The sequence below is a fragment of the Petaurus breviceps genome, unplaced genomic scaffold (assembly GCF_028583685.1).
Source record: "Petaurus breviceps papuanus isolate PSGF00001 unplaced genomic scaffold, PetGlider_PUasm1.0 176, whole genome shotgun sequence".
NCBI classification, from domain to species: domain Eukaryota; kingdom Metazoa; phylum Chordata; class Mammalia; order Diprotodontia; family Petauridae; genus Petaurus; species Petaurus breviceps.
The window spans coordinates 10297696-10317687 of NW_027185771.1; the positions used below are offsets into that span (position 1 = coordinate 10297696).

General features: G+C 39.7%; 1 protein-coding gene across 6 annotated transcripts in view; it reads left to right on the forward strand.

Moving 5' to 3' along the window:
• Window positions 1-19992, forward strand: part of MTHFSD (methenyltetrahydrofolate synthetase domain containing) — a 106720-nt gene that overhangs the window by 47583 nt on the left and 39145 nt on the right. For 2 of the 6 annotated variants that reach the window (XM_069085606.1, XM_069085610.1), the window contains exons 1-4: window positions 3738-3861; window positions 11560-11663; window positions 19480-19545; window positions 19633-19746. In XM_069085606.1, coding sequence (XP_068941707.1) covers window positions 3834-3861; window positions 11560-11663; window positions 19480-19545; window positions 19633-19746 — 312 coding nt within the window. In that variant the 5' untranslated portion in view covers window positions 3738-3833. Of the gene's footprint in view, window positions 1-3737; window positions 3862-11559; window positions 11664-19479; window positions 19594-19632; window positions 19747-19992 lie in introns of those variants that run through there. The other 4 variants (XM_069085608.1, XM_069085611.1, XM_069085607.1 and 1 more) reach the window with 3 other exon arrangements.

Below are 19992 nucleotides of genomic sequence, written 5' to 3' on the forward strand. Positions count from 1 at the left end.
CTGAGGGAGATAAAGAGACTTTTGCAAAGTTAGCAGCACAAAATTGGGACTCAAATCTAAAGCCTTTAACTCTCAGTCCATTGTTCTTTCCACTAATACACATGAAGAATGTAGCATGATAGAACCTAGAAGCTTAGAGTAAAACTTACAGTATCTCTGAATTAATCCTTAAAACAAAACAAATTGAAGCAAAACAAGGGCTGAAGACAAAAGATTCCCCTCTTTCTACTCAAAGGTCTGTTTCCTAACTTCCATGATTTTGCCTTTCTGTGTATCTCCGGTGCTTAGTGCAGTGCCAGACAAAAAGGACTTAATAAATACTTGGGGGCTAACTGACTGTTCTTTCTCTCTGTACCCATGAAAATTAATATTTCCAATGATAACCAAGTGGTTTTGATGAGCATCAGACCTCACCTCTCTATGTCCCATATCAGTTCAATAATATCCAGATGGATGTGCTAGAAGAATTGTGGAAATTAGTTAGAATCTACGAAGAGTGGTGAGGTTATGATGTGAGCTTGGATGAAGATTTGATAATGTGTGGTCATAGGATTTACAGTTGGAAGAGACCTTAGTCTGATCCAGTGCTTTAAACTTTAGGAAATAACAGTAAATTTGTTTGCCTATATTTGTCTGTCTATATCATTCTTTTCACTGGTTTGTCAAACAAATAAAAATCCAAAAAGTTGCTCTAAAATGCCCTTTTTAAAAATTTCCCTTTAAATACAAAGCTCTGAGATATTTTCACTTAAGAACACTTTTGAAAGAGTTAAAGGCAATCTCTTTCTTTCTAACACCACCTGCCTTTTGATATTGACACTGGCAACTTTTCCCTGGTGTCTCATTTCTAGTTTGAGCAGTTATGACAGATTGGATATATGGTATTTGAGCTATTGTTTAGAACTCTGTTACCTGCTAAGACAAACAGTTGCCTCAGCATGAGTTTGGCCCTGGGTGATATTGTACCCTACATTAATACATTATTGATATTAGGAAACTGAGCTTTCTTGCTGGGAAAAAAAATCTTACCATAGCCTCTTTATTTTACCTTGTTAAGAACTGACAATATTGGCTTTCAGGAAAAGTTGAGCTTCTTTATGACTGGCACACACACACACACACACACAGGTCCAAGTGAAATCTGGCATGGTGGGAGGGATAGCCCTGGGATGATTTGAACCATTCCAAGCCAGTGAGTCAGTGGAAGCAATTCAGAGGAGAAAGAAATGGGAAGCAAGAAGATGAATTAGGCTATGTTTGAAAAGGTTCAGGTGAACAGCCCTGAGCTGTTTGTGGTGGTGAGGATGGTGTGACATGTCGAAAAGAAATCTATGCCCTCCCTTTTAACATGAGGGAGTTAGAATGATGACTTTTAAGGTACCTTTTAGCTTTGAGATTCTGGGATCTATAGTGCTGATAAAAGACTACCTAGCACTACCACAAGAGAATTAAGATACAGTTTCAGTCACACAATGAAGAAGAGAAAAAAGTAGAATTCTACCCATATCCACCTGATATTAATGAGCCAATCTGGGCAGTGTAATATATTGAAAAACACTGAGTTTGGAGTCAGAGGACCTAGATTTAAATCTTTGTTTTGCTATGTTTTAACTTGTGACTGGGCAAGGGATGACATCTTTGAACTACAGGCTTCTTCTTGGTAAAATAAAATCTTCACATCAGATAAGCTCTGAAGGGTCTTCCAGCCCAAACACTTTTTTGATTCTTGCATATCAGTGTCATGAGAACTTCTGCTTTAGCTGAGATCACTAGTAAATGTGGGTACAATCAATACAAATTGTGGCTGGTTTCTAAAGAGATTTCCATACGGCTCTCCCTTCTACACTTCGCTCTTCTTCTTTCAACACAGTCCCCTCAAGGTACAGAGTCTACTCTCCTCCAGCACTCATGTTTCTAGCAGTTCCTTTTCCCTTTCAGTTTTAGCTCCTGCCCTTCTCCTTGGTCACCAAGGCAGCACTAAGAAGTAAATGCTGGTCACGTTTCCTGACTTGACCTTGAAGCAAGATTCCCAGTTTCTTCATGAAGCAATGCAACAGGCAAGATCTGGGAGAGGTGGACAGGGAAGGAAGGAGGATCTGGTAGATAAGTTATTATTTCTCTCAATCACAAATTGTTCATTTCTGGGGAGAGAATTCTCTTAGATTGGCAATACAAACTGTCATTTTAGTGTCTCCACTCTACTCCCCATTCAAAACAAGTGGGATCATATCATCATAAACATTTTTCAGATCTTGAAAGTATTTCAGAGAGCATGGCTTAATGGAAAGATAACTGGTTTTGAAAGTCAGACATCTTTTTTGTAGAATAGATCTTGACTCTGCTATGAGCCATTGTAACCCTGGGCAAGTCTTTTCCTATCATAAAGCCTCAATTTCTTCATTTGTAAAATGGGACATTTTGAATGGTTGATTTTTAAATTTTACTCTGGCTCTGTAGTTTTGGTGGGGTTATTTGATGCATTCATTCTTTAGATATATCTCTATCTATAGCTATCTATACAATTATCTATTAATCAATCTATATACCCAGCTAATCCATCTACTGATCTTGTTAGACATCTAACCTCTATTTCATCTCTATCATTTCCTATCCATCTATCCACATGATCTCATATCTGTTTAATCCATCTAGCTATAGATACCTCCATATTATCCATCTAACCTCTATATTATCTACTTAATATCTATCATATATCACTGAAAAACTTTGGAATCGATTGTGAGACAGGGAGACATGGGAACAGGACCTTCCAGCATAGTGTGCCCACAACAAAGAAGGTGTACTTTATGAGCAAAGCAGAATTCCAGTAGCTCAAAAAAATGTGGGATGTGCAAGTTTGGAGACATCTCCCCTCCAAAAGTTCATAAGAACTATTTGTGCCTGACCCATGGTAAAGTTATCCAAGCTCATATTAGTCTGATCAGTCACATTTGAACACACCACTGTACCATGACCCCAACACTGCAATGTCATTTTGGTCCTCTTTGAGAATGAAGAACAATCTTCCCTCTATGTTACTATTGATCTATTTATCAATCTATGTATCTGTCAACCTAATCCATTTATCTCATCCATCTAATCTCTATCTTATCTAATCAATCTCTATCATTTCTCTTATTCATTTATTCATCTTATATATATAGCTACCAATGCTATTATCTATCGATCACTTAATTTACCTATTTGTAAACCTAGTTAATGCATCTGCCATCTATTCATTTATCTTAGCCACCTAACCTCCACTTGACCTATTTTTTCTCTATTATCTCCTACCCAGTCTCAATATATCTCTGTATCTATGTAATTATCTGTGTATGTACTTATATATCCATCTATCCATCATGTATCTGTCTATCTAATTTATCTATGCATCCATCCATCCATGTATCTATGTACCTATCTATGTATCTGTCTACCTACCTACCTACCTACCTACCTACCTACCTACCTACCTACCTACCTACCTACCTACCTACATCTGTCATCTATCTAATCTAGCATCTATTCCTAGCCTAACCATCTATGTAAGCATTCTTTCATCGCCCTCTGCTGGAGAACGGCATTTCTTCCTTCTCTTGCTCTGAGATCAGACCGAAAGGGGGCACTCAAGGGCAAGCTACCATTCAGCCGGAGCGCCCTTATCATTTTTGTCCTTTGTGGGCTTCTGTACCGAGCGCGAGCGGTACGACCTTTTCTCCCCGCCTTTCTTTGACTCTATGCATTAAAGAGGCGTCATAAGCGTGTGACGTTATCAAGCGCGCCGAGCATAGAGCCCCGCCCTTCCCCGGCCGTCACGCCGCTGACGGGCTGCCATGGAGCAGGCCTTGCGGCTGCGAACGGGTATGACCCCTGCGGGCGGGGGACGCGAGTGGGATGAGGGGCCCCGGGACCGCGGCGTGGGTCCGGAGGCCGGGCCTGAGTTGTGCCCGCCTCGTCTCTTCCCGGAAGGGCAAGGCAGGGCGGGGGGAGGGGAACGTCCTCGATCCGATAATGTCAGTTTCAGGCATTGGGGACAGCCGGAGAGCATGCCGGGAGCCAGCAGGCCGATGGCGCTAATTAAGAGCACGTGGGTGGGCGTGAGGTGGGAGGGCTGGTAGTTGTAGAATTAAGAGCAGGACTGTGAACTTTAAGATCTGGGAGCCCGAGGCTCTCACTCGAGGCCACTGAGCTAGCCAGAGCCCAGATACAGGTCTGGAGACGCCCAGTGTGAGCTTTTCTTTTCTTTCTTCCTTTTTTTTTTTTTTCAAGGCAGTCAGGGGGTAAGTGACTTGCACAGGGTCACATGGCTAGTAAGTTTCGGAGACGAGAATTGAACTCAGATCTTCCCGACTCCAGGGCCAGTGCTCTGTGCACCAAGGCGCCACCGGGCTACCCCTCAGTCTGGGATTCTTTCAATGCTCCAGGTTAGCTGGAGTTGCTGAGTAAGCGGTGAAAACCCATTTGTCATGCTCGTTTCATGGATGAGGAAATAGATCCAATCAAATTCATGCATAAGTATCTTGAGCAGGAATTGGAACCCAGGTCTTGGGACCCCAAGGCCAGCCTTCTCCACTATGCCACTCCTTGATGTAAGGAAGTTAGAGCTAATTAGAAGTGAGTAGGGCTGTTTTGCTGAAGAGTGATGGTCCTATCGGAGGTCGGGAGGCTGAGCTGGCTGACCGCCTCCTGGGGATATTGGAGATGGGATTCCTGGTCAGGTATGATGTAGGCTTCCCAGGGACACAGATCTAGAGCTTTCGACTTTAGACCTCATGCGGGATTTAGTCTGCACCCAACCCCTCCCCCACTTCTGTTGCAGATGGGGAGACAGAACCCTAGTGGTCGAGGTCTGCAGTCACCCAGCTCTGTAATGTAAGTGAGAATTGCAAAACAACCCTGTGGGATAAGTAATCCAGGTAATATTATCACTATTTTACATAAGAGGAAAGTAAGTTGTCAAGAGGTTAAATGACTTGCCTGAGAATTGGAGGGTTTGTAATAGCCCCGCGATGATGTGGTGTCTACTGGCACTTGCTGGGTGATCAGAAATAGGTCCCTGAATCACTCAGTGCCTGGGGCACCTCTCTGAGACTGATAAGGAAATTGAAGCCTAGGGAGGTTGAGTAACTTACCCAAAGTCACACAAGCAGTAAAGTAGCAGTTAGGATTTGAGTCAAGATCCTGTGACAGTATACTTTGATGATGTCTATCTTTTAACCCACTTGAAAAAGTTGTAAAACTAAATGAAATAGTCTTTGTAAAAAAAAAATACTTTTAGAATGGGCAACATGTTTATTTCTTTTCAGAAGTTGGATCATTTGATCCTTAAAACTGTTCATTAGGTGCTCTTATCCCTATTTTACAGTTGAGGAAACTGAGGCACATAGTGAAATGACTTGTCTGTGGTCACACAACTAAGCTAATAAGAGCCTGAGGTCAGATTTGGAGTCAGGTCTTCCTGACTCCAGTCCCAGTATGCTATTCACTCTGCAAATGTAAACGTTCCTTGCAGGGTTAAATTATTTTCAAGGAAATAATGTATGTCCAAAAGACTGACTCTAGCAGTTCCTGACCAACCTTCCTCTTTCTTCTTGGCAGATCCACCATGCTCCCACATTTCCTGAACCTTCTGCTCTCTTCATAGGACGTTCCTTCTCAGACCTAACATACCCCATTTATTTTACAACTTTTGAATTCACTATGCAAGATATTTATCTACATTTGTGTCTTTGTCCCCTTACTATTCTATAAATTCTAAGAGGGCATATGTACCTAATCTAAATTTAGATCTTTCCATAGTCCCTAGCATTGTACTACCTAGGACCAGTGTTTTGTTAATGAATCAGTAAAAGAGGGATAATTTTAATTTTTTTTTTAACTCTCCAACTTTGCCAGTAATGTAGGCTAGCAGAAAAAAAATGTAAAACTTGGAGACAGGAAAGTTCTCGGTATAAATTTCCCCTCCAATTCTCAGGCAAGTCATTTAACCTCTTGACAACTTACTTGCCTCTTATGTAAAATAGTGATAATATTACCTGCATTACTTATCCCACAGGGTTGTTTTGAATGTCATGTGAGAGGATATATTTTGTAGAGTGCTTTGTAAACTTGATGGCATTACATATTTATGTAATTAATTATTTTGTGTAATTAATACATCATTAATATAATCTTGTAGTAGCCTCACCCTGACTTAAGAAAATAAACTATTGATTCTGAAGAAAATATTGAAACAGATTATCATCATTTGCTAGAGAAAGTTTAACTGATTAAAGAAATTCCCACAACAATGAAATCAAATCACCTAAGCCATCAAACATTTGACCTTATGAGTAGCCAGATATGACAGACAAAGGTAACAGGCTGGAACTTAAAAGGCCTTTCCTAAATCTTACCATGAGCAAATATGAAAAATTACGAATAGTACTGCCACATAAAACAATGAACATCGGTAGGGGTGGGGGGGATGGGGAAACAAGTTTACAGAAAACATATATGGGATCAAGTAAATGAAATTTTTCCAAGAATTTTTAAGATGAAAGGGGAAGAAGAACAACAAACAGATGAAAAATAGAATAGATCTCTCAGGGTTTGTAATGGGAATGTAAATTTTTAAGATCTTCCCTGCCCCTAGGCTAAAGTGCACCAGGAGCCTGGGGTAGGAGGCTTGTTTTTCAGCAGGTACTTTTTGATTGGCCAGTGGGTCAACAAGGTTGTTACATTCTCTGAGCCAGGAGAAGGCTATATAAGCCCTAATGTGAGGCTTTGTTTTGGGTCTCACTTTGAGAAGTGTTCTGTGATTTGATGAAACTCTGGGCTAGCCGTTGTCCAGAGCCCCCCAGCTTTGAAACCCAGATGTTGTTTGGTATGGATGTAATGGTTGGACAGTTTGGAAATCTGTCTACTTGATCTGTTTCTGTCTTGATAATTCTGTCTGTATATTCTGAAGTTCGGGGTGCTGACCTTTTTCCCCTGAACTAGGTAAACGATATATGTTTGACTGATTAAAGTAAGCTTATTAACCCATTTTGAGTTGCTTTCCTTTATCAAAGCAGATCTAAGAACCTGTATTGGCAGCCACCCTGAGGACGCTGGGGTGCTTGCTGCTACAGGGTTTCAGTAACAAGCCCCTACATCAGTGACAATAGAACCACTGCCTTTGGACTCTAACATTTCTGGTCTCCATAGAAATGGTCCTAAAGAACAGGAGGATGGGATGAGTGGTTTGATTAGAGGCAGTGGGCAACCTAATCCCTCCAGGCTACATATGGCCCCCTAGGTCCTCAAGTTCTTCCCTTTAACCAAATCCAAACTTCACAGAAGAAATCCCAAGGGACCTTGAGGGCCACATATGAAGGGCCAGACTTGAAGACCTGGAGGATCACATGTAGCCTTGAAGCCACAGGTTCCCCACCCCTGGACTTGACCAAGAATACAGAGAGAAAACCTTGGTGCTGCAAGCAACACATTTTCGAGGGCATTCTGAGTTAGATTTTCAGGGTATCTAAGGAAAAATGTGCAACTATAACTCCAGGTATTATAACTGCCCTAAAGTGGCAATCAAGGGAGCATCGATGACATAACTTTCTTATCTCTTTGTAGAATGATCTACCCACATATTGAAGGTTTCCTTAAAATTTTGAGAAAGAAAGAGGAACAAGGAGGCTTTTTGCAAAAGATATTCTACAGGGGCAGCTAGGTGGCGCAGTGAATAGAGCACTGGCCTTGGAGTCAGGAGGACCTGAGTTCAAATCCAGCCCCAGACACTTAACACACACACAAACTAGCCATGTGACCTTGGGCAAGTCACTTAACCCCAATTGCCCTCCAAAAAGCAAAAAAAAAAAAAAAGATATTCTACAGCAAACCACAGCTCCAAAATTAAACACCTTACTGAATTGTGCAGGGAATACAGATACCACCATGTTTATTTGAGGCAGAAGAATTAAATGCAGCCATGGAGGTTTTTGAATCTTTCCATCACCTGATTGTTCATGATCCCTTCATAGACTCAACAAGATAGATGATGCAGAAGGAGAACCCTGAACTTGGATTCATGGAACCAGAGTTCTATTGGCTATATCAGTTACTACCTGTATGACCCCTGACCAATCACTTCCTTTTTCTGTCCTTCACACTTTCCTCACCTGCAAAATCAGGGAATTGAACTAGACAATTTCTAAACTTTAGTACTCTGAGGCATAAAACTAGAATAAGTGTACTCACCAAAGGTACCTTTAATAAATGAGTAAAATCATTTTCTTAATGATTTTATAGAGATGCAGGCAGAGTGGTTGATGGTTACTGCTGTCTTGTTAATCAACTGTTTTTTGGTAGTACTGCTACCCATGATGTTTTCCCAATTGTTCAGTATTTTCTCCTTTTTTCGAATATCTTGAGAATCCCATAGTACTTTGAATTGTACCACTTCCAACATGGATTTCCTTTGTTTGTACTTGGTTTGATCCAACCAATTTTCCTTGCTTTCTCTTCTTTGCTGTCATTTACACTTCTCACCGATGTTCACTGGGGCCTTAGGTGCCAATGTCTAGATAGAGTAGTTCATTATAGAGAAAATAAAGTGCATAATCTAAATGAAAGGAATATTTCCTGCAGAAGATAAGGGTTTCCATATTCTTTTTCCTCTTGTTTATTGGACCCATCTCTCAAAATACTGTAGAATATCCTAAATCAATTTCATAACTCAAAAGAGTTCAGCATAATAATCCATTCAGAAAAAAAAAAAGGATAATGCCCATTATACAGACCAGAGCATGGCCTCCTTAGGTAGTTTGGTAAAGCCTATCCTCAGAATACTGTTTTTATTTTGTTTTTTAAATCATAATTGAAGGAAATGCTAAATTTAAGTTTGAGATTAGGAAAAATAGCAATATGATATATTTTCCCATTCAAGTTCATGGAATCCCTGAAATCTGTCTGATGTACCCCTAATGTAGACTGATACACAATTAAATGTGGACAGTTCATTGAGCTTTTCCATTGGCAAGACACTGCAAATGGATAATGAGTTGAGTCCAAAGTTGGATTAGTAGGAGAGCATTTGGGAAAGTGTATAATTTTTAGGACATTTTGCCTGGAAACAACAACCACTATGAAAAACCCCACATCTTTTTAACCCAAGTATTCTGGTGGTGCTAACTGACTGCAAATGATGGGAGAGTACAACCTCTAGAAAATCAAAATTGCAAGTAATGCAAAGGCCATTCAGGAATATGTATTGTGGTTGTGAATGGGTCAGGAATATTACCAACAATGACTTGCAAGAAAACGTTAGAAAAGACCATTCAGAAGATGTATGATTAGAAAAGGAAGTGGACCAGTCTGGTCGAGTTCGGGATAACAGAAGGCCTTCATCATATTGGGAGGACCTCGAAGAAGTGCAGTCTGATAAGCATTATAGCAGAGTACCCATTTCTATGAAAGCATGCATCTATAGAAATACCTAGGTGGTGCAAGGGATAGGGCACTGGACATGGAGTAAAGAAGACATGAATTCATATCCAGTCTTAGGCACTAACTAGCTGTGTGACCCTAGGCAAGTCACTTGACCTCAGTTTCCTTATCTGTAAAATGGAGATTACAATATCACCTACCTGATGGGGTAGTTTTAAGAGGAAGAGGAATAAGCATTTATATAGTGCCTGCTATGTGCCAGACACTGTATTGCATACTTTTAAAAAAAATATTTAATCTTCATGACAACCCTGAGAGGTAGGTGCTGTATTAACAAAGGTTAAATGACTTGCCTGGCATCAGAGAGCTGAGGTTGGATTTGAATTCAGATTTTCCTGACTTCAAACCCAAGGCTCTGCCCACTGAATAGAATGAGGTAGCATTTGTAAAATGTTTTGCAAACCAAAGGTAATATAGTCATATAAATAAGTATCTTACAAAGGCACATTTGATTTGGAGCTCTTGTTTATTCTTACATATGGAAAAGATTGTGGGAAATCATTCAAAACAATCATAAGCCATTTACATTAGAGATGGTGCTAAGGAATACTTCCTTTGGGGTAGATCACAACCCTCTTGTCTTTGCATCCTGGGTGATTCTTGGCATAGATTTATTAGCTCCTTTACATAAATGAGTATACTGGAGTGGACTCATCCAACATGTATGACAGAAATGGAGCACATGCAGAGAAATATTAACAAGTACAAATTAATCGTAACTATATGAAGATAGGACTATAAAATGAGTTTCTAAAAAGATGTCTCAGAACTTGTTAGGCAAAGTACCTTACCTTGGAAGATGACGACTTACTTATTCAGGCAGTGCTATCATTGCTTGAAAAAGTTTCAGATATCTTTAGAATCAAACATTATGGATGTTGTATGAATTATAGATAAAACTTAGTGGCATTATTTTATAGTGGAACTTTTTTCTGGCCCCCCAAAAGACTTACCTACCCGATTCACCCATTGTATTTACCAGTCTTGTCTCTAAATGACCTCTGTCTATTTTGAAAAGTCAATTTTCTCCTCCAAGGATACACAGGTATCTGCCACCATTGAGGACATTCCGGAAAAAGTGGTACAGACTTAGAAAGCAGTTTCAAATGAGGAGTCCAGAAACTGTTTTTTCATTATTGGCCACAGTGGAATAAATACATAGTTTCCCAGAGGTGGCTTTTTTAAAAGAGTACAACTGTATGTTGGATATGTAAGTTAAGCCATTAAAAAAAAGTCAGTCTCACCTCAGGAGTACTGAAGTGACATTGCAGTTAATGTAGTGACCATTGTCAGGTAGAGTTCACAAGGGAAGACTTCCTGAGAAGGGAAGTTTCAGAATAGTCCTTGAAAGGGAATAGAGCAAGTGTGTGTTTTGTCAGAGAGAATAGGGAAAGTCATTCTCATCACCATGATATATTTGAAGATAATGTGGTTAACTTGAGGTGAAGGGACATCCCTTAAATTATTTTGACTTGAAGCCACATATATAGAAGGGCCTGAGGGTAACATGATAGGACCATACACTGCCCATATCAACTGTGATTATGATAAACGAGTGTCTCAAGAAACAAAACTTTGCCTTGGTTTTGGATCAGATTTGGTAAAACGACATTTGATTGCAAGAAACTGCAAGCAGAGTATGTGCCTAGCATACTGACACCATGCTTCACCACGCCTGGAGCTCGCTTCTCTGACTACTGACCTCCCTGGCTCCCTTTAGGTCCCAGCTAAAATCCCACCTCCAGGAAGCCTTGCCCAATCACTCTTAATTCTAGTGCCTTGCTTCTGTTAATTATTTCCGATTTATCCCATATAATAGCTTGTTTGTACATATTTGTGTGCATGTTGGCTCCCATTTTAGATAACAAGCTTCTTGAGGGGCAGGGTCTGTCTTTTGCCTCTTTTTTTTTTATCCCTAACACTTAGCACAATGCCTGACATACAGTAGGTATTAATAAATGTTTATTGATTGATTGAATATAGTATATTAAAGGTTTATATGGTAGTCTGACCATCTATAACATGTGATTGATTCCTAATGATTTATTTGACAGTTAATTCAAACCTCTTTTGTTAATGTTTTAGGTGTCTCCAAACAGGAAATTCGTGAAAAGATTTGGGATTATATGGAAGCACAAAATATAGCTGACTTTCCAAGGCCTGTCCATCACAGGATTCCTAATTTCAAGGTAGTTAAGCCTTCCTAGAATATTGAAAACAAGCACAACACATTCCTAGATCAGTAACATTAGTAATGCTATTACTGTATCTCTTCATGGTGGATTAGAATTCAGTGAACAGTTGGTAGCAGTGTAAAATTAAAACCATATGTCCCTAGAACATTCATGTTTACTGACATCTCTCATCATGGCACTTAACTTTCATTTGCAGTGACTAATCATCCTATGTCTATGAGCACAACTGGGCAGGTCTTGAATATAAGTTGCTACTTAAGCCACTGCTTACTACTTGATATCAAATAAAATGTTGATCTTGGCCGGGAGCATGTTATTGTTCATGATGCCATTTTCACTGAGTTAACTTTACTCAGGAAATTCATGGGAAAATGTTCTGTTAAGATAAAGCCCAGATAGGAGCTCCTTTGAAAAAAACAAGAGTGATTTGTCCGACCTTAACTACTAGATTGTAAGTACCTTGAGGGCAGGGAAAGTCACTTACTGCTCTTCAGGGCTCTTGGACAAAGCAGCTAAGGCACAGCAGGAGCTCAATAACTATTTGTTGAACTGACATTTTTTTCTGCCTTTATTATTCTGGGCCTTAGTTTACAACTGCAAAATATTTTTAGAAATATATCAGGGAAAACCAAAGCAGCAACAAAGTTCTTACCTCACACAATCCCATGAGGAAGGAGTTGTGTGATAATCCCCATTTTACCTATGAGTTAGACCTAGTAAATGGCTGAGGCAGGATTTGAATCCAGTTCTCCCGACTCCAAGCCCAGTCCTCTTTCCACTGTGCCACATTGCCCTCATAAGGGAAAATATAGCATTTGAATCATGTTTACTGTTGTTGTAATGCTGTGGGAAAACAAAGTTTTTAACCTGATCCAATCTGGTAATTTGTTAGTGCTAAACAGAAGAGTAGGGAAAGTTGGCATTGAGGAAAAAGCAAAGAGTCCTCGCTCAAACCCTTCAGTCTGCTTGTTTTCAGAGGGAAAGAGTCATCATTCTCTGCAGCCAGGCTGGGGGACTTTTTATGTGTCAGGAGCCAAGAGGAGGGATGAATGTGGTTTTGCATATTAGAGGAAGGTTTTTGTTTTGTTGTTTTTGCTAGAAGCTCAGATCTGAAGAGTCTGTTTTGTACAAGTTAGGCTAAAAGAAGCACTCTTGGATAAAACCACTGACTCTGGACTAAGTAACGTTCTGGGCCAGTTGCAAAAGATGGCTGATTTATTTTACTACTACTGTAATTCCCATGAAAAGAAAGTGGACTGACTGTGATCCAAAAAACTGAACCCATTTTGAAAGTTGAGTTGTCATTAAAATAAATTACAGGAAGAGGTTGCTAAGTTATCAAGGCCTTTTTTTTTTTTTTAATTAAAGCTTGGGTTTCTCTATCTCACCCAGGCTGGAAGTGTACAACTACGCATGGACCCTATCCCACAGCTGACTGCACGGGCCCTTTGACTTGCTACATTTCCAGCCTGAGTTGGTTCAGCCCTCTTTAGGCAGCTTGGAGCCCCCCAATGCCAGGGGCTTGTCTTGTAAAAGATGCCAGACTTGATGCTGACATCTGTCAGCTTACAATTCCCATAAGACTTGATAGCTCCAGCCTCCCTAGTAACTGGGATTACAAGCCTATGCCACCATGCCTGGCTATGCTGTTGGTTTCTGTCTTTTTTTCCCTAAAGCTCTTTTTTTCTGCTTCTTCCCTGTTAGAGCTTCACTCTACTGAGAGCCTCTTTAAGAAACAGCATAAGGTGTTCCATTAAATTTAATGTAGCATTATCATTATTGTATTGTTTTTATATTTTAGGGGCAATATAAGAAAATTGCCATATTACACCCTTTTTATCTGAAGCCAGAATTCTTATATTAGTCATCTATAACATTATCTGTGAACCCAGAAAAAAAGAAAAAGACCTTTGAAAGGCAAATAGGTATCATATGCACCCCATGTGCACTTTGGGGTGACAGTAGTCATTCATACTTTTTCATGGCAGACCCATACCTCAATGATTTGAAGATCTGAGACTTGGCTATGTGAACATTTCCTTTCCTCATACGGTCTGTGATCTCTCTACAACTTAATAGATAGTTTTGAGCTCTGAGAATGCCCAAGTTAAAATGCAAACAGCTGTGTAAGGAGGGCAGCATGGGCATAAAACCATGGCCAATATTTATTTATTATGTCCTAATCCCCCTGCTATTAATCAGTGTCAAGACATCCTTTTGATGCTGGTCATTGTGATTTGATGGTCATAAGAGAGCAGAACCCTAGCAGTTTGTGACTGTGTGTCCAGAGTGTAGTACAGAGAGTATGGAGAAGAATGTGGATGGAGAGTTAGCATGCATGTAGTTGGAATGATCAAGTTAGTTGATGCATAATATAGTGGTATGAGCCCAAGGGCAAGAGAGAATTCCATTTTGTTGATTGAAGGGGGAAGGAGGTAAAGGATAAAGTTAACGTTAATGTTAATGGGTATTGATCCTTGGCAGTTTGAGGGCATGTTATGGTTTGGATACCCTGCATTTTGCGGCACAATGTAGCTGTGAATCCCCAGAGGATTAGGTTGGCCCCTAGGCTGAATTTTGATTTAGGGAGTGTGGGGAAAGTAAAGCTTCGGGCAACACACAGAAGTGGAATTGCCCTAGACTGTGCAAGAAGCTGGTGACTTTGCGTCCCAGTAGTTGTAATGTTCTTCCTAAGGAGCACTTCTAGCATTTAGGGGAAACAAGGAGGGACACTATGGTACAATGGCGAGCGCTGATTCTGCAGTCAGAGGACTTGGGTTCAAATTATACCTCTCACACGTAACAGCCTGCACAATGTTGGTCAAGTCACTTATGTTCTTTGACTCTTCAGTGTCCTTATCTGTAAAATGAGGGGACTAGACCGAGTTATCTCTGAGGTCCTTTGAGCTCTGGCTCTGTGACCCTATGCTGCTAGGATGATCGGCATGCTCCTGAGCCCCTACAAGTCTCTGCATAGGAAGGGGATTTGGGGAAGGGGAGAACTGGGAGAAGCAAGCATATCCATAGGCAGACTGTGATCTTCAAGAGCCTCCCCACTGCAACCAGTCTGGTGATAAACCTTTCTGAACAGAGCTGGTCCATGCCTTGCGGGTCACTGGGCCATGCTTTAAGCCTTGGTACAACGTCAGAGTAGCCGGAGTCACCCTCTGGGCCACAGGGAAGTATTGCCTCACTGTACACTGGACAAGAGGCTGCATATTTGAGACCTAAGATATGTCAGCTGACACTTGAGGAAGGAAGAACTGACAGGTGTGAGGATTGTAGCCTGGGACTAGTAACATAGGGATAGACATCTAAGTAACCCTCAGGACCTGCAGTGACATGTTCAAAATGAGGACTCCATGTCATCAAGACATGTGACATTTTTTCCAAGAAGATTTTTCAGGGAGAGTTATTAGGCAGCAGGATTATAAGTCTAGAGCCATAAAGGATCTTAGAGGACCACTCATTTTACAGGCGAGGAGGCGAAGTGACTTGCCCAAGGTGACACAGCTAGTAAATAGCAAAGGTCGCATGATGCAAGTTTAGTGCTCTTTCTGCTATACCATACTACTTCCCTAGTGTATATTGTGGCAAAATAAAATATATCAGTTTATTGTTCAGTTATTCAGTCATGTCCAGCTCCTTATGATCCTGGGGACCATAGCATGCCAGGTCCTTCTATCCTCCGCTGTCTCTTGAAGTGTAAATACATCAGTAAATTTAATTTTTAAAAAGAGAGAGTAAACATTACTTTAAAAAAAAATGAAGTAGGACTTCTGGGTAATGTGAGCAACAAGATGGAGGACGACACATTTTTTTTCTGATCCTCATATCCTATCACATCTCTAGAATAGAAATTATGCACCAAAAATGAAGGCACTTCAGCTGTCTCCACAGTCTAGGACACCCAGAATCCAAAAGAAGGTTAAAAAAAAACCCAAACCTCACTGGCCAGGTCTACTCAGCACCCACCCTTCCCTGACCTCCCATACCACCTGCATTAAGGCTGCACTAACAGATACAGGGAAATGGGCTTACAATAAAGCCCACCCACCAGTACCCCACCTCTTTCCAGTGCCATGGAGACCCCAGCTCTAGACTGTAGATGTTTGCCTGGGCCCCTTCAGCCAACATGGTGGCAGCACTTTAGGAACAGAAACCTGCCAGGGGCCACAACCCTGGGACTCCAGTGCTCCAAAGCTATGAACCGCTGGTGCTGAGCCAGAGAACTGAGGAGTAGAGGGAAGGGGAGGGGTCACCATGAGAGGGCAGTGTGTGTGTGTGTGTGTGTGTGTGTGTGTGTGTGAGGGGCAAAGGGAAAGAGTATAGCATCCACCTGGGGCCACTGGGGGCAGAGGCCTAGCCTGGTGAGCTGTGAATTGTCCGGCATGGGAAGGGGCTCATGAAAGAGGAGGGAATGAAAAAGCAAATTGGTGGGAGGGGGAGTGGGGTGGGACAGAAATTACCAAAGATCTCAGTAAGATAAACTCAGAGACCTTGAACATAAGCAAATAAATTAATAGGGAAAACATTAAAAACAGAAGGAACTATGGCCTCCAGATCTAGTAAATGAGTTTGGGCATAAAGATAGGTAAAGAGGAAATTATCCCTATTTGCTGATGATAGGACTGATTTGCTTGAAAATCCTAGGGAATCTGCAAAGTAACTAATTGAGACAATAGCTTCAGCAAAGTTCCAGCCTACAAAATACTAAAAAATCAATTGCATTTTTATATAGTAACAAAACACATGAAGCAATAATAACTACAAAGGGCCCAAAATGTTTGGGGGTCAACCTACCAAAGCACATAAAAAACTTATATAGATTCAATTCAAGTTTTTTTCCTTAAAGGAAAAAAAAAAACATTTAAATAGCTAAGGGAATATTCAGTGTTCATGGCTAAGCCATGCCAATATAATGAAAATGACAGTAGTACCGAAATTAATCTATACTTTTAAAGCTTTATCAAAGGAATACCTTACAGAACTTGATAAAAATAGTAACAATTTATTTGGAGAAACAAAAAGATTTAGAATATTAAGGGAAATGAAGGAGAATAGTATTTTACACCTCAAAGTATTTTATAAAGCTGCAGTTATCAATGCCATCTAGTATTGCTAGATATCATATATATGTGCATATATATATATATAACATAAATATGTTATACATGGTTGCACATATATAACCCATATCAAATTGCTTACCATTTTAGGAGAGGGAAGATTGAGGGGAAGGGAGAGAAGGAGAAAATTTAGAATTCAAAAAATTTTTAAATCAATGTTTTTTAATTGGAAAAAATTTTATTTAAACTAAAAAATATGGATATGCCACCTTAATATTAAAGGTCATGTTATCAAAAACTGTAAGAAAAGTAGATCACATCTGCTCTCACAGCTCTAGGTAGGAGATAGATTCTTAGTCAAACAAAAGAAAGAGGCAATTACAAAAAATTAAACTAGTAACTTTGGTTACATGAAACTGAAAAGCTTCTGCACAGACAAAAATTAATGTATCTAGGATAAGTTGGGAAGTAGTTGAATCAAAAAAAAAAACTTGGTATCAAATCTCTCTGATAAGGCTTTGGTATCTAAAATATATAAAATTTAATGATCTAAAGATATGAACAAACAGGTCTCAAAAGAAGAACTGTACAATTTTCATAATCACATTAAAGAATATTCTAAAACACTAATAATAAGAAAAATGCAAATTGAAAAAACCCTTAGGTTTTACCTCACACACACACAAAATGGCAAGAAGCAGCAATAGATTAATTTGGAGTTGTGGCATGATAGTCACATTAATGCATTGTTGGGAAAGCTGTAAAATGCTATCACCATTTTAGAGAGTTATTTGAAATTATACAGCTAAATGACTAAAATGTTCATACCCTTTGAACTCTATTTTTGGGCTTATACCCCAAGGAAGAAAGTCCCCATATACACCAAAATAAGCAGCATTTTTTTTTTGTAATATTTATAGCAGCTTTTTTTTGTGGGCATCTGTGTGATAGCCAAGAATTGTAAACAAAGTAGATGTCTATCAATTGGGGAATGGCTAAATAAATTGTAATATATGAATGTAATGGAATATTATTATGCTGCAAGAAATGATGTGTGTGATGAATACAGAGAAACATGAAAAGATCTATATGAACTGATACAGAGTGAAGTAAGCAGAGCTGAGAAATCAACATATACAGTGACTGCAACAGTGTAAATTCTGGAAAACCACAACCACCCACTGAAACAAAGTAAATGTTACAAAATTAGAAAATTAAATGGGCCTCAAATGAAAAGATCTGAGAAGACCCTCCACCCCTTGGTGGAGGTAGGTATTACATACTGCACAGGTTGTTGGACTTTCAGTGTATTGATCAGTTGTGTTTATTTTTTTCCTCTCTAAAAAGTACTGTTTGTTATAGACTGGCCCTGGGGAAGGTATCCTTCGGATAACTATGATAATAGAAGAAAAGAAAGTAACAATAAGAACTTATTTTTAAAAATAAAAGCAATTGAGTACATTCTAGCTATTAGAAAGATTCCACCAAATAGTTAAAATTTTAAAAGCCCTTGATACTTAAAGGAGTAAGCTTCTGTGACCTTGGAAATTGACTTAAGTCCGTACAGTTTAGAACATTAATGACTAATACATCTCTGTCATTTTAAAGAGACGAACACAGACACAGGGAGACTCTGGAACTCATACAGCCAGGGGTCACAGTAGAGTCTATATAAGGGTATATATGAGAGTCTATATAAGTCTATATATATATATATATATCTAAGTCTACTGTCCCATGCTGAGGAACATGTTGTTTTCTGACAATTATAAACAAATGAGCAGTTATTGTTTTTATTGTTGTTGGTTTTTGTTTGGGTCTGTGATTTTGTCATAGTGATGGACTAATAGGAACATTCCCTCCACTTATGAAGACTGGAAGCTCCGTGAGTTACTTAGAGTCTTGGAGACAGCTAAGTGGTACAGAGCACTCCACTTCCTGAAGTCAGGAAGAACTCGGTTCAATCCGGCCTCAGACATTTACTAGTTGTGTGACCCTGGGCAAGTCACTTCACCTCTGCCTCACTTTCCTCAAGTGTAAATTGGGAGTAATTATATTACCTACTCCCTAGGGTTGTTGTGAGGATAAAATGAGATAATATTTGTAAAGGGCTTAGCACAGTGCCTGGCACTTAATCCATCCATCCTTCCTGCCTGCCTGCCTTCCTTCCCTCCTTCCCTCCCTCCCTCCCTCTGTCATGGAAATGTTAAGTAGATTGTCAGATGCTAGACTTTTGAAACCAGATCTTTCTGACTTCAAAACTAACCAATTTACTGCACCATACTGCTGCCAGAAACCAAATCTTTTGGATTTAAATCCAGTTTTAATAATAATAATGATAACTGGAATTTATATAGTGATTTCAAAATGTACAAAATACTTTACACCTGTTACTTCATATTGCAGTAAATACTACACTAAGTAACTATTCTTAGTGAATGTATAATTCTTCACAAGGAATTTTAAGTCAAAAGTTCCAAATTTTGAACCAACAATTTTTTAAGCCAAAAAGACATGAGAATGGTAGAATAGAGGCTACTACAGATGAAAGGTCTACTATTTACCTATGGAAGACCCAAGCCTGAGCACATCTAGTCCTCTAATTTGTAGTTACAGGTTTGGGAAAAGAGAACTTGGCTCAGTTTTTAGGTGTCATTAAGAGAGGACTGTTATAAGTTTTTCTTTATTCAACTTTAAGTCTAGGAGGCCCTTGAGTAATGTGCTGTTCTTCTTAAAACTAGGGTTCTTCTCATGCTGCTGAAATGCTGCTGCATTTACAGGAATTTAAAATGTCCAGGACTGTTAAAGTAAATCCTGATGCTCCCCAGAAAAATGCTCGCTTCCTTGCACTCGATGTAAGTAAGATGATGGTATATCTTTTTTTACCTATGTAGGGGTCTTATGAGGCTTGCCAAAATATCAGACAGCTAAAAGCTTACTCCAGAATACAAGAAGTTAAAGTGGATCCTGATAAACCTTTGGAAGGAGTTCGACTAATAGTACTACAGGTAATCATATCTTCCTTAAACTGGATACTTTGCTAAGATAAAGTCAGTATATTTTCTAAGCAGCTGGTGGCTTTTCCTTGAATAGGAAGATGGTGCTCCTTCCCATACAACACACCTGTGGAATTACAAACTCTTGGAGCTGAAAGGATTCTCAGAAGCTGTTTAGTCTAGTGTGAACCTGACCAAGGAGAGATCTCTATTGGTGGATAATCTGCTGCCTCCTGGGTCAGACTAGCATTCCACTTT